Raw genomic sequence first — 15,295 nt, forward strand, 5'->3', positions numbered from 1 at the left:
ATTTATAGTTATTTTTAAAGAACCTTCATTACTTCATGACAGAATTATACAAATGACAGTTCATGTACTTTTTGTTTAATAATAAAATAAATATAAAAGTATAGGTTTTTTATTATTCAGAAATTAATTTCAATTAATTTAAAAAAGTAATTAATTATAAAGAAAAGTAATAACGGTTAATGTAACATTATATTTTATTTTACTTTAAAAAGTTTTGTCGTGTGTAATTAAGCATACACGTGTAATTTATATTTAAATATACACTTTGTAAGTTAGAATCAATAAGAGTATGTTGAATAAATTAAATATATTTAATCATTCCATTTTTTTACAATTTTTAATGTGTATCGCATGCCTTATAATCGTTGGTATATATAAAAATTTGAATTGATATTATAAATATTATAATCAAAGTCAATCATTGGTCATGGTCAATCATTTTACGCTTTGCTCTTCATTGTTTAGTTAATTTTTTCTTCTGTCTGTTTAGTTTATTTTATATCATTTTTGGTAACTTTACGTATGCTATTAAAAAATGTCCCAATACTTTTATACTATTTTGCTAATTTTTACATTAATAACTTTAATACAATGCGGAAAACAATTTCGACTTGGTCGAAGTAAAGGTGGTAACTTAGGAGCACCGGCTGGAGGCGAAAATCAGAAAATTCATGATTTACCTCCTAAACAATGGTTTAAACAAAAACTAGATCATTTTTCTGCGACAGACACAAGAATATGGAAACAAGTAAGTTTGTCAAATGTTGTTATTGTGGTTTATTAAAAAGAATAATTATTACAATTTTGTATATTAAAAAATATATAAGGGAAGTAACTATACCCAATAATATAATAATGATATTATTGTTGTTTAATTAAATTATTGCTTTATTTTTTACTTACTTTTGACTCTGGAAGAATATTGTTAGTATAGTATTTTTGAAACTGTTTGATTATTTTGTAATGTAATCAATACCAATGTGAATGTTTTTCATTTCAGCGATATTTTGTTAATGAAAGCTTTTATGATTTCAATAATCCTGGACCAGTTTTTCTTATGATTGGCGGAGAAGGTCCAGCTGATGCAAGATGGATGGTGAAAGGTGCTTGGATAGAATATGCCAAAATTTTTAAAGCAATGTGTATACAATTAGAGCATCGCTATTATGGAGAAAGTCACCCTACTACGTAAGTATCAAAATCTTTAAAAAAAATCAACTTTCCGCACCCTTTTTTTTAATATTTACTTTGAATGTTGTTATAGGATGATTTTATAGAATATATTAACAACTTTAACTTAATTTTTCAAACAAATTTAAAAGTATGAAAGCATCAAAGGTCAGTTTAAGCTATTTATGTTTGGTTTCTATAATAAATATTTAGATTTTTGGCCTGTCTGGCATTTATTAAGTTTATTTTAGTGTTAGTTAGCATTAGCATATAGCAATAAGGTATCACAGTCGGGAGTTCCAGCCCTGAGATTGAACAAAGCCATGTGGAATCCAAATGTGAACTAAAACTAAAACTACTGACCATATTGGTATAAGACTTTGACTAATCAACATATCATCAGCATAGGCTATTTAGTTTTCAAAATACATAGATCCTTATGAACCTTATCCTTAATGAACAAGAAAGCAGGTGAACAGGAAAACAGCTAGTATAAATATTTGGTTTGTTTATAAAATTGTAACTTTCACTGTAAAAAAAAAAATTATACTCTTAGTGCTAAATGGCTGACTTGTTGAATGGAGACTCTTTTTTTAAATCTTGTTGATTTCTTGTTTGCTATTGCAACCACAATCCACATGCATACATAAAGTTCTTTGTGTAATATTTCAATTCGACATACGCATAATAATTGTGGTTATTAGATAAATAATAATTGAACCGTTTATGTCCTGTTATAAAATACATAGTTCAGATAAAATTGTTTGCGTTATTTCTTATCGGCTGAATAACCCCAGTGATAGAAATTTCTTTAAATTATTGGTTTATATCAACATAATATGTATTATGAAGGTTATACAGGTCATATAAATATAAAACATAATTTTTTTTTAACTTTATTGTATTAAATTTAATTTATGAAGATATATCTTACAAAACTTTTACTTTAAAGAATTTATATCTAAACTTCTTTGTTATGCACACACTTACATCTTGCAAATTGCTTCAAGTCTTAGAGGTATTTGGTATTAAATATGGTAGTGTACTGTTATTAGAGCAGGGGGGGTTATTTACAACTTGTAAAATTATTAAAGATGACCCAAGGTTACAATTTCTTTACAGTAGTTGTATAAAATATACCATTATCTTTACTTCAATAATTCTAAGTTACTACAATAACAAAAACATTTAGTCTTAATAATGAGTATAGATTTAAAAAAAGTTTCATAAACATTAGATTATATGTTCTATAAAATGGTTGCCATTACTTAACATAAATAATGTAATGATTTAATAATTGTGTCATTTTTTTATTTTAATAATTATTATTAAGTTTAGGATTAATTGAATTTGGTTTGAATTATTTCAGGGACATCAGCACAAAAAATTTGCAGTACCTCTCTTCACAGCAGGCACTTGCAGACCTAGCATATTTTATAAACAAAATGAATGATAAGTATAAGTTCAATAAACAAGTGAAATGGGTTGCATTTGGTGGATCCTACCCAGGTTCCTTGGCAGCTTGGTTGCGGCTCAAGTACCCACATTTAGTTCATGCCTGTATATCTTCCAGTGGACCATTGCTTGCAAAAGTTAATTTCATGGGTAAGTAAATAAATGAATATTATATGCTCATTATCTTAAACTAAGTTTTTTGTCAAATATATGCTAATAAATAATTGATTGATTGAGTTTATATAGTCTGTGATAAGGCTATTAAATTATATTGTAGAGTGATAGAAAAAAAATGTTTTGCATGAGACATTTGCTTATTGTATAACACTGTTTCGCTTTTTGCAGAATATTATCAGGTTGTTGTGAATGCATTAAGAGAAAAAACTGGTGGTGAAGAATGTGTTACACAGTTAAAACTAGCTCATCAACAGATTAAATCTATGATGAAAACAGATCCAGAAACTGTTGAAAAGGAATTTAGGTAATAATGGTAGAATATTATTCATATCAGACTATAGCTGATCTCAGCGGCGGGAGGAGTAAATTCTGCAAGAGTTAACTTGAGACTTCATTTGGGCCTAAGGTTTGGCCTCATTGACTGTGAAAGTGGTAACACCTATGTTGTTAACTCGTTGCAGCTTACTAAGTCAGTGACCTACGTGCATAATCGGAACTTCGGGAATATAATTATAGAATAAGCTATGCTCATTATTGAAAAACATTTTAACGTAGCAGAAAGATATATGAATCAAATGTTAAAAACTGTCTCAGAAAATGCGAAACATGTACTCAATTATAGGATGTAATTGAAAGAGTAAAAGTGGTTCAAATAAAAACAACTCCACTTGCCGATGAGCTAATAAGAATTAACAAGAAAAATTAGCAAATCAAATGAGTCTAAATATCAGGTTCATCTTTTCTCCTCCCGCTGTTGGAATGTCTTGTAATAAAATTTATAGTACATTTATATCATATCATATGAAAGATACAATTTACTAAAAAATGTCTTGTATTTTTTATATATTAAGACCATGGTCTGCAGGATTTTACCATCCCATATGTAACTATGACATATAATTGTCATTTCATATATTTTTTTTTAATATGTCCTAACACCTTTTATCTATGATATCATGATATACTTTTCAAGTAATGATTCACACAATACAAATATTTATTCACCTGTATACATAAGTCAATAATCTTCACTTACACGTTCCGTATACCGAAATACTAAATACATAACAATGGCTTTAAGTATTGATTCATCCACTAATATTATTCAGGGTCTGCAAGCCTTTCTCTAAAGCTTCCAAAAATGACATCAAGAACTTTTATAACTCCATCGCAGATGATTTCGCTGGTCTCGTTCAATACAATGAAGATAATCGAATGAGTGCTGATATGCGTTATAAAAATTTAACTATAAATACGGTAATTGCTTGTCAGTGACAACATTCATTATTCAATGTTTTAATTATGTTCTCATTTTAATAACTTTGTAAATAAGTAAACTGTATATTTAATTTTGACTCAAACCTGTATAAACATTTGTAGGTGTGCCAAATGATAACAGAGCCAAGTGGTAAGCCAGCATATCGTAAGCTGGCAGCTTTCAATTCCATAATATTAGAAAAATCAAACCAAACATGCTTGGACTACAGCTACGACAATATGATTGAAGAACTAAGAAATGTTACTTGGGGATCAGAAGGAGGTATCTATCAATTATTCAACTTGATTGATTGATGATTATTATCTACTAGTTTTAGCCCGCGGGTTTGCCTGTGGAGTGGAGGGAGGGGGTACCCAATTCTTTACGACTTGGCTAATTGTATACTATATTATATACAATAACGATTATTATGGATTATTAAAGTTGCTTTAATAAAAAATATTGAATAGAATATAATCATAATTTTTGTTTTTGTAGCTCGTCAGTGGATGTACCAGACCTGTACGGAATTCGGTTTTTACCAAACGTCGTCAGGTGAAGTGGAAGTGTTTGGTGATTTCTTCCCGCTCAGTTTCTTCATTCAACAATGTCAAGATGTATTTGGACCGAAGTAGGTGAATTTTGATTATTTGTCTGTTTACTGTAATACTTCGCATTGAATATTAATCAATTAAAATTATGTAGTAATAAATTAAAAACAATACGTACAAATGTATATTTTTCGGAAACGCGGCGAAGTCGGATGTAGGTGGGCTGTACGTGTACTTTTTTAAATAACAACCCTTGGCAACCGTCAGCTGTCAACAATCCCAATTTCCCACCATCGTATCCGAATAAATCAAGGAGGTATATTATAACAAAGTGAATCTTACAACATAATATAATGATGTAAAAACGAAAACTATGTATACACTTTATACACTAGCGATGGAGTTCTCTTCCACGTTAAATCATCGGCATGCATTAGTCTGTGAGTGATGCTCATGTATGAAATATATTCTATTTTATGCGAGTTAAGTTTTTATAAAAAAATAAATATATTTTACGACATGGACCGATATTGTGTTGTCCATTATATCGACACTCATGTTTACAAGATGATTCAGAAGTCAATGAACTGTCTGATTGTGATGCGTCAGACGATTAATCATACAAACATATATTTTTTATTTAATCATGGTTTCGCTTACAAACTTAATATAAATTAATAAATAGTAATAAAAATCTAAATTAAAATTGTTAAGCTATACTTAAATATAGATTTAAAAATAGTAAGACATACATATGTACATACCAAAAGAACATAGTAGTAACATATATACTAATATTATAAATATAGAAGTAAATGTCTCCTTATCACGCTTAAACCGCTGAACCTAGATATAATTTGTTATGAAGATAGTTTGAGTACCGTTGAAATACATTGAGTACCTTTTTTAATTTGTTCCTCGAGGCTATTACATTTTATGGGGTGACGGTTTTAGTTCTATATGTAAGTTTTATAAATTTCGCGCGGATAAAGCCGCAGATTCAGATAGTATTATGTGTATTATAAATTAATGCATAAGAATTACAATATTGTGTGTACAATTATTAAAATATTGTACAATGTTGCTAAAACGGAATACGATATAGGCTGAGCGAGAGCTGATCACCCAAATGTCTATAAATGTTAGTTACTGATGTATCAACGGAATAAAAAATTAAGCGACAAATAAAATATGATATGTCATGTTCACTTTAAGTGCGAGTTATTGTCCCATAGAGGTGATGTAGGGGTCATGTAGGCAGTCAATATTCAACGACATGCGCAGTAGCCACACTAAAGCTGTATCAATATACCGCTGCAGTAGAGCTAACTCCGCGACGCGAAAATGTCGCGATCACCTGTGCCCACGATTCCAGAGGCGTTGCTTCAACCCGATGATGAAAATGTAGACGAAGTTCCTCAAAAGAAACCTCGGCCTCCATTTATCTTTTCATTTTTCAATTTATTTACTATTAATTTAGATTTCTTTGCTGATTCGTCGGGCAGAGTTGTGTTTTCGTTAGTTTAAATTTTCATTATTAAAAACTATTAAGTTTTTTTTTCTTATTCTCCTACACTGTTATCCTCTGTTGTACTTCAGCTACAAATGCAAGTCTTCAAGAAGATCGCGAAGCTTTCAATATGTTAAGGTATACATTTTATCGTTGCAAATGTCTTAAAAATCCTTTAATTAGTATAGTAAATTAAAAATGTAAGATATATAATTTTCATTATAATGGTGATATTATAAAAATCACCTTTAAAAATAATATTTTCAATGATAAGTTGCAAAAAATTTTTTAAATACTATACAATTTTTGCGAAAATAAGCCTTGCTTACTCATTTTTGTATGAAATGCGAATTATTTCTTAACGAATAAATTAAATACAGACTATTTTGTACGTATAAGCGCGCGCAGTTGTTTCGTAAGCAAATCAATATCTGCGAGCGTGGTGTTTTATGCGCACTTGTCCACACCCCAATATTATATCCATACATATATATATATATATAATATATGTATGAAATGCTAAGCAATTGTTATTTTGCATTTTATTATTTGTATTATTCCTTTTGTTTATCAATATTTAAAAAAAACTTCCTTTACTTTTTGTAAAAATTTACACTATGATGGACTTTGTTCAAATGTTTTGATTGATTGTATTTCGTTAATGCAATAAATACTCCTATTTAGTCAGCAATGCAGTGAAATCATTTTCATTCGGACATCATCTTTATTTATTTTTTAAATCAGAAAAATTTAGAGCTATTTTACTGACGATCCAATCAACACAACGTGTGTTTAACTAGCCATTTACATCCCGCTGTGATCGACTAGAGATTAACGCTTGGGTTGAGCTTCTCGCACCCCGTTCTTGCCCTTGCGGAAAATAGTGGCGCGCGTCTTCGTTGATTTGACTGACAATTTTTTTTGGTTTTTCTCAAATGTCGATATAAATTACTCCATTTTTAAGTACATTTGTATTTCTTTTAACTTTATTTCCAGGAATTCAGCAATTTAATACAATTCAAATTTAAGTATTTCGCTTTATAATCTATACGTGATTGTGCTCAAGTTAAATATTTTTTCAGATTTGACGCCGGCTTCGTTAGCGAGGTCGCGGACTCTACGAACAACTGCTACGGTGGTCTAACCATAGGTGTGAAGCGAGTCGCGTATGTTCATGGATCGGTGGATCCCTGGCACGCCCTCGGAATGACGACTACAGAAGAAGAGGATGCGCCTGCCATCTTCATCAAAGGTGATTGTACATTTTAGATTATATAAGTTAAAATGATATCAAAAAAGCATATTTTTATTGTTGGCAAGGTTTTGTGATTAATCTTATACGTTCATGTAAATTTAATTAAAAATATTGTAGGGACGGCGCACTGTGCGAACATGTATCCTCCGAGCGCCTCTGACTCTGCTCAACTGGTAGAAGCACGGACTGAAATTCGTCAGTACCTCGAATTATGGCTGAACCTTCCTTGACGCTCTGGCATCACGAGGCTCTGAAGAATAGGTTAGCTCCTTGTCACGTGGGGTCTACGACATCATCTTACGTAACGTCTTCGTTCAGGGCAACTTTATCGACGACAGATTTCGAATTTATTTTATGTATCTATTTCGATGTTTATTTAATATTCGATGTTATTATATTTATGGATCTGATATAAGTGCGCATTTACATATATCGAATACAATACGTTTCGCCGTTTGTATTCGGTGGGCGGGACGGAGACTATCGTACACCAAAGTGCTTCACGGAGCACTCGGGTGCGGTAGTATTTGTTCACGAGGAATATACATCTTCTGTTTGGGCTCGCTGTAAAGTTCACGATCACGAAGAGTTTTGCCTTATTGGGAAAAAGTTGGATGCTCTAACTTCTCAAAGCAGACATCTTAGACGCAGAGTTGACAGTCTGTATGTCAAATTTGTAAACCGCCAATTTATAGAAGTGGGGTCTTATTACTAGTACCCGCCAATTTGCTAAGGAGTATAGAGTATAATTCGAGATAAGAATGTAAAAGGCAGGGTACACGCGGACGGTAACTGTTGGATTATTTTTAAATGAAAAGTTGACATCGACGGGATACAGAAGATAATATATGAGGATTAGGCGAAGAAAAAAATTAAATTGTAGCAATGGACTTTGTGCCATTTTAATTAAATATAAATTAAATTATTTTTCAAATTATTATGAACATATCTCTTACCTAATTTATATTTTAATGTATTGTATTATTAAACGTTTAGCGGATGAATACATACCATGTCGATACACATTCCTAAAACATATATAACTCCGATCGACGTAGATGCGCATTTATGGCAATAGTCATTAATTACAGACTGTGTGAATTTAAAGGTATTATGGGAACGGTCATACAGGTGACGGTTTTAACTAATCAATTACATTATTAGTATAGAATATAGATGCTTACGTTCTCACAGTCGAAAGAAACGGTTGAGAGTCACTTTACACCACATTCAGATCGGACCTAAAGAATTGCAAAAATTGGACATTTACGGGAAAATTCAACACAATAAAGAGATTAGCATACTTTCTCTGATTCTTTCGATCCGTGTTAATGCTATTCGCCACATTTCAGAGGAAATGTCTTAGGGAAGGATCTTGGAAATACATTTTCAGAGAATGGCATATATACTCTTGATTGGACTAGATGTTGTGATGGCGTTTTGGATCGCGATGTTCAGACGGCGCAAGTTTGCTGCAGTTGAGAATGTCTGTCGGATCAACTTTATTATTCTTACACGATCGCGGTCAAGCCCTTATATTAACAGCTTGGATGTTCGGAAACTGTTTTATTGACGCCAAATGTGACGTTAAATTTACCGATTGAGACGACTGACGAGTCTGTGTTATTTACTTTGGCCAATCGAGTTGGAGTAAATAGCATGGCGCTTGTCTTCCCGGACTTGACGATTAAAAACAAGTGCTTGCTCCCGTTAATTAAGAAAACATATAAATGCGAAGATACTCACCAAAGGAATTTTGCCTTATTTACAATTTAATATTTCTGACTTCAAAGAAAACTCGCTTAGCAATAATTATTAATTACGACAAATTTATTGTCGAGAAGTAGCTGATTCCCGAAATTCGGTATAGTTTAACATTTAACATAATTGGACGGACTATCATAATTTTCGCCAGATATACATTTATACACGATTATTTACTGATATATATGTGTCGTATTTTTGAGATGTTTGTTCATGATTCATGGCAGTCGCAATGGTCAAACGGTCATGGGCAAATCGTGTTTTTTATACATAATAATACAAAAATATGCGGTAGGACGGGTACAGAGAGGGATTCATACAATGACTCGACGCTGCCAATAATGTTTGTTGATCGAAGCGCGGACGGCTGCGTCGGACCGTTGTATGCCCTCAGTTCGGATCGTATGAACAAAGCGAAACTCATAGACCTCTATAAAAGCAATAACTGTTGTGTGTATTTTGTTCGGATTACTTTTGTCATTCGCAATATATTATAACAGCAACCTAGAAACTACCTCATGGTGCTCACGGTTAGGTTTCAGGATCTCCTCGGCCACCCGGCCAATACACCTTTTCACGGCTATTTGGAGGCGATCTCGGAAACTGGACGCGCTTTATAAATATAGATTATTTTTTTAATATCGATTAACACTCCGCTCTTGACATCTGGAGTGATACACAACGAGAGTATTTTTACAAGTCAGCGAAGTATTCTGTAATCAAACAATATTATATAAATTCATGACGTTTTTCGTTGGTTTAGATCTAAACACGACGCCGTCGCGTTTTATTTCGGCGACATTTGATTATTTTCAAATTATATTACATCGCTGCTCAATAAATTAACGAATTATATATTTATTTTGATTTCACTTCATTTTCGAAAAATGTCGGCGCCGTGTTTTGTTAGTAAATTATTAGCAACGTCGAACAGTATGTGCCTTAAAAAGGAAATATTATTTTAGAGCGCTTTGTATGTGTACAGACAGATTAGTAGAGTTTAGCAAAGTTATATGACGACGTTATTTTTAAGAGAAAACGATAGATTAGATTTATTATTTAACGATGTATGAGTAGATAGCATCCGTATTGATGTTTGTACACAGACAATGCACACCGTTACAAGTAAGCGATATGGCGAATATTGTGATATGCTATGCGAGTTCCGTGCACTAGTCGATAGCCGACCGACACCGGCCGTGACACATACCCCGGACTTGACTTTATGGTATTTTTCATTTCCACCGGCATAATCGCTCTTTACTCAATGTGTGGATAAAGTCTAGGTTTAACATCTCGCAGCTGATCCGTTGACAGTTTCGTAGTTCTCCGGAGTACTTAGAGTTCATTACGTTGCGTGGTTTAGGGTACGTGCCTTAGTTTATTATAGTGTAGTTTATGAAAATATCATCAGCCGGTCGCGATTCACCATCCAGAGGGCCCGGAGACTTACCCAACTGTCAGTTATAATGAGTGCCTCAAGGTTTAACTGCGGCGATCCATTGAGTAACAGAGCACAAATTGGTCAATTTTAATTTTAATATTGATTTCGTTGAGTTATCTTACGATTAGCGACCATTTGTTCAAGTGTTAGTTACATTTTCTATGATAATTTAATGATGAGTTCGTGTACGTGTGATCATCAGTTAATTACTTTATGATGCGGTTTGAAGTTATATAATGGTCTGACTTAATACTATCAGTGCGCAGGCGTCATCTAACTGGAAGAACAGACGATTTTAAATAACTTCAGATCATTTTTCATTAGTATACATACTTTAGTAAAATATGAATGCTGTACGAAATCGTCAATAACAGTTTCAATACATATTAAGAATGAGACGAAAGGGCTAACGAAGTGGAATGATTTTATTTCAACGGTAAGATGTCTAGTTTCATGTAGCTGTTTCGGAGGATGGATGTTTATAAGTAGCAGATTTGAGCAAAGATTTGACGAGAAAGACGTATTGGTATTTACTATTGAGCAGTCCGAGCAATTGAAACTTGACATTAAGTTCCTAAGTTGTATTTGAAGTTCGATCCGACAGAATATTTTCAACATTGATGATTGATCCTTTTTAAAACTCACCCGCACTAAGTTTAATCGCTTGTGTTATGATTTAATAAATAAAAAATGAAATTCATTGGTTACATATGTTACGTTTCGAAATATGTTATTTGATTGAAATGTTTATGATATGTTGTCTACTTAAGTTACGCCACTTTGTAAGAATATCAATAACACGTTCCGCTGGTACTGATGTTATACTCTTACGTACCGACAGTAATCTAGGGACGTAATATTCTTATTCACATACACAATAAGGATCGGGAAATGTGAGCAAAGTAACAGAGCGATTAGTCTTTAGATATCTACTTTGAAACAAATATGAATATATAATCTCATAGTATAATGGTGGGGCAGCCCACGCTAGTGTTGTGTCCGCGAAAGGAGATGGTGTCGCTGGATTTTAGAAGGAGGATTTTTTAGGGTCAATGCTGTTTGTCGTTGTTTGGTGCGTTAACCTATACAAGATTCCGTTGTTGTGAGCGCTCGCAGTTCATATTCAATGTCGACCTGAATCGTATACGTCTACATGACGTCTGAGTACCTATTCGAGCCGATGCGAGCTCTTTCTGATTGTCATGTCACGAGCTTTTGATACGTTGGATTTTTCGAACGATGAGGGGAAATACGAAGGCTAAATTATATACGTCCCGAGCCGAAAGTTGGATTTAATATCCGGAAAAAGGAATTAAATGAAAGTATCAAATTACAAAATTGGTTTCACTGGTTCACAGGTCGGACATATTCCCCCGACACAACACAGCGTGGAGACTTAGGATAATTTAATTATACGAATATGTATCGCAATATATCGATGATCGATATTCTGTACTTTCTTCTTCTATTAAGAAACTACAGATCTGTAACACCTTACTCTGGACCTCACCATGGAGTGTTTCCACCAATTTATTAATTTAAACAACTTTTGGACATGGCCTACTTGCTTTTTATACTTGTATTAATTATAAATTTCAATAATTTTAAGTCTAAGTTTTTATAAATATTCTTTGAAATAAAAATGTTTTTCCTAAATCATTTAATGTGTACTTCAGATTTAATTTTCTTTTATATTTCTGTATCATAAGATCTAGTATAACGATTTTTCCTATTTAACATCTGAGTGTCTATAACCGACTTAGTGAATAAGTACGAAGGTTTCACTCATGACTTTGAAAATAACTTAACCAACTAACAAAACAGAATTTCATACAGAAATTCGAAGATTTCTCATTAAATTCAAAGACTTGAGTGAAAGCATTTTATCTTTAAAAGTAATATAACCTATCGATTAAAGAGAGGAATTAACTGTTGTTTTATTTCTTATCTTATCTTATATATTAATAGACTGGGACGATAGTTGCATATAAGAAATCGGGTACGGTCTCATTTTGAAGAGCTCCAGCCGTAGTGTACAGAAAAATAAAGACGATTCTTGATTGCAATTCACAAAATTACTATGATTTAACAAAGAATTAATTATAGAGAGCGGAAAAAAGTTACTGGCCTGTTGGAGAGCGGTAGGCTGTATAAGAATAAAAAAAATAAAGTGAATTGTTTTCAACAAATTCAAATTCTAACTGAACTAATGTATACTATTTGATATTATGACATTTATTTAAAAGATGATTCCTCATTTTGGCGCCAAATGTAGATGAGTGACTTGCAGTTTATTATAAAATGAAACGAAAATAAAATCTCTCATAAGTTGAGAAAGTCCTAGGAAATCTTTTGAATAAACAAGTTTTGCTGGAGACCCGCTAGTGTGTATATAACTTAAGTAAGAAAATAAGTGTATTTGAAGCTTATTATTATCGTTTGGCCGTATCTCCAACTATTATAGTGAATATAATATAAAGACGTTATTTTCGGAAATTATAGTGATTTGGAAGAATATTATTTGTACGATACCCTTACTATGTGTAGGATGTAATACTTTATATAAATTGTTATTATCTGTATACTACAGATGAGTAGGTATATATCACTTTGTCTATTAAACATTATAATATTATAATTTTAATCTGGTAACATAAACATTGACAGATACTCGTCATGACGGGGAAATTCATTCTCGGATCGTCATCATCAGCCCGCATTTGTCCACTGCTGAACATAAGCCTCTCCAAATGCACGCACTGTGGTCTTTCTTCGGCAACTCGCATCCAGCTTCTGCCAGCCGTCTTGCACAAATCATCACTCCACCGTATCTGAGGACGTCCTACACTACGTTTGCCGAGACGCGGTCTCCACTCTAGAACACGTTTTCCCCAACGGTTATCGGTTCTACGACAAATATGGCCAGCCCACTGCCACTTCAGCTTACTAATCCGGTGGGCTATGTCGATGACTTTGGTTCTCTGACGGATTACCTCATTTCTGATGCGATCCCTCAGAGATACTCCGAGCATAGCCTTTTCCATAGCACGCTGAGCAACTTTAACCCGGTGGACCAGCTTTGTCGTGAGTGTCCACGTTTCGGCTCCGTATGACATGACGGGTAGGACGCACTGGTTGAAGACTTTCGTCATAAGGTACTGTGGGATCGACGATGTGAAGATTCGTCGTAACTTTCCAAATGCTGCCCAACCTAGCTGAATTCTTCTATTCAACTCGTCGACAAAGTTGTTTCTACCTAATCGCAATATCTGCCCGAGGTAGACATATTTTTGAACAACTTCGAGAACGGTACCGTGTATCGCAATCGGTTCCGGTAGAACATGTTCATTGAACATGAACTTGGTTTTATCCAAGTTCGCCTGTAAAATAGAGGTACTTAAACTTATGCCTAATATAAGGAATAAGTAAATTATAAAATCACTTTTCAGAAATTTTGAATGTTAACGGAAAAAGAATGAAGAAGAATGAATGTTATTTTTTGTAGACTATTGCATGATTTCAATTTTTGACTGAGCGATTTTGTCATAAAACTAACCGTTTTTTCCACTTTTACGAATTTAGGCCTTGCACAAAATTTTTTACAAATACGGTGTCGATGGGAACTTTTCACAATTTCATTATATTGGCGTCCGTACGTTAATGTAAATTTTTAGCTTCTTGGGAATTTATGCAAGGGTGAACTTCTCTTATGACCGGACTATTACCAGTACCTATTTTCTATTAGATTTTCTATTAGCTCCAGTTACGTCATTATAATGTTCCGCGCGTTCCTTTTGCCTAGTTTTATAATTATTTACCTATTTGTCCAATTTAGGCATTGTACCAGATTTATTTAGATCAAGGAAAATACTTTCAGTATGTACATCTATAAAAATGAGAACTACTTGAACATCCAGGTAATGCGTTGAGGTATTGATCCCTTCAACTCGCGAATGCGCTCTGTACAGAAAATTTAAGTTTTAACTTAGTCGAGTCAGTGCTTGCTTTGAGGTGAGACGTGTTTTATTTAAAATATTTTATTTTAGGTGTGGTTCAAATTTTTTTAGACTGTTAAAAAAGAGATGTGTGTGATTGTGAATTGTGAAATTTAATCAGTAGTAACGGTCATTTAATAATTACTCCCTAATTATATTTTTCAATATTATAGCCTGAGTTGCACTTATTTTGAAATGTATTTTTTTTGGGGAATCTAGGAAAACCATGCATATTAGTCAATTTATATATCCTTCTCTTATTGTTACTTGCAAAGCGTTACTTTACAGCTCGGATAATTTAATTCTGCCGAATTCTAGTTGCACCTACACGTGCTTTGATGTCTTGATTTCTCTTAGCTCGCGAATGTTCTTTTACTGAATAGGCACGGCGATAGTTTTGATGTATGACATTTTTTTAAAATATTGTCTTTTAGAGTAGTTTTTAAAATTGTGCCAGTGTTTTGAAAACAAAAATTTCCTCAATCCTTGGAGGATTGTGGAAATTAACTAGAAATTACATTTTTAATTTAAATTTACTGGCTATGATGTTTAATGGGATCAGTGTTTTGACAAAGAAGTGAATTTCTGACCAATGAGCTTGCTTCAATCGTTTGTTGCACATCATGCGCGCGCAACTTGCGGCCCGGATAACTTAGCTCCATAGATTATGCAGCAGAGTTGCATCTAGGCATGCGTCGATGTATTGATATCTTTAA

At 33.0% G+C, this 15,295-nt stretch overlaps 1 protein-coding gene across 1 annotated transcript; it reads left to right on the forward strand.

Moving 5' to 3' along the window:
- Positions 1-426: 426 nt before the first annotated feature.
- LOC125075902 (putative serine protease K12H4.7) lies at positions 427-12,513 on the forward strand. Its single transcript, XM_047687751.1, has 9 exons — positions 427-748; positions 1,001-1,188; positions 2,540-2,775; positions 2,971-3,106; positions 3,912-4,059; positions 4,183-4,342; positions 4,559-4,691; positions 7,204-7,373; positions 7,494-12,513. The coding sequence occupies exons 1-9, from the start codon at positions 536-538 to the stop codon at positions 7,604-7,606; spliced, it is 1,497 nt and encodes a 498-aa protein (XP_047543707.1). The 5' UTR covers positions 427-535; the 3' UTR covers positions 7,607-12,513.
- Positions 12,514-15,295: the final 2,782 nt, after the last annotated feature.

Source organism: Vanessa atalanta, chromosome Z (assembly GCF_905147765.1).
Source record: "Vanessa atalanta chromosome Z, ilVanAtal1.2, whole genome shotgun sequence".
Taxonomy (NCBI): domain Eukaryota; kingdom Metazoa; phylum Arthropoda; class Insecta; order Lepidoptera; family Nymphalidae; genus Vanessa; species Vanessa atalanta.

Excerpts from the sequence above, each read along its gene's own strand:
- LOC125075902 (XM_047687751.1), top strand. The coding sequence starts at position 536 with ATGTCCCAATACTTTTATACTATTTTGCTAATTTTTACATTAATAACT. Across the intron at positions 749-1,000 it reads ACACAAGAATATGGAAACAA|CGATATTTTGTTAATGAAAG; the intron begins GTAAGTTTGTCA and ends TTTTCATTTCAG. Across the intron at positions 1,189-2,539 it reads GGAGAAAGTCACCCTACTAC|GGACATCAGCACAAAAAATT; the intron begins GTAAGTATCAAA and ends GAATTATTTCAG.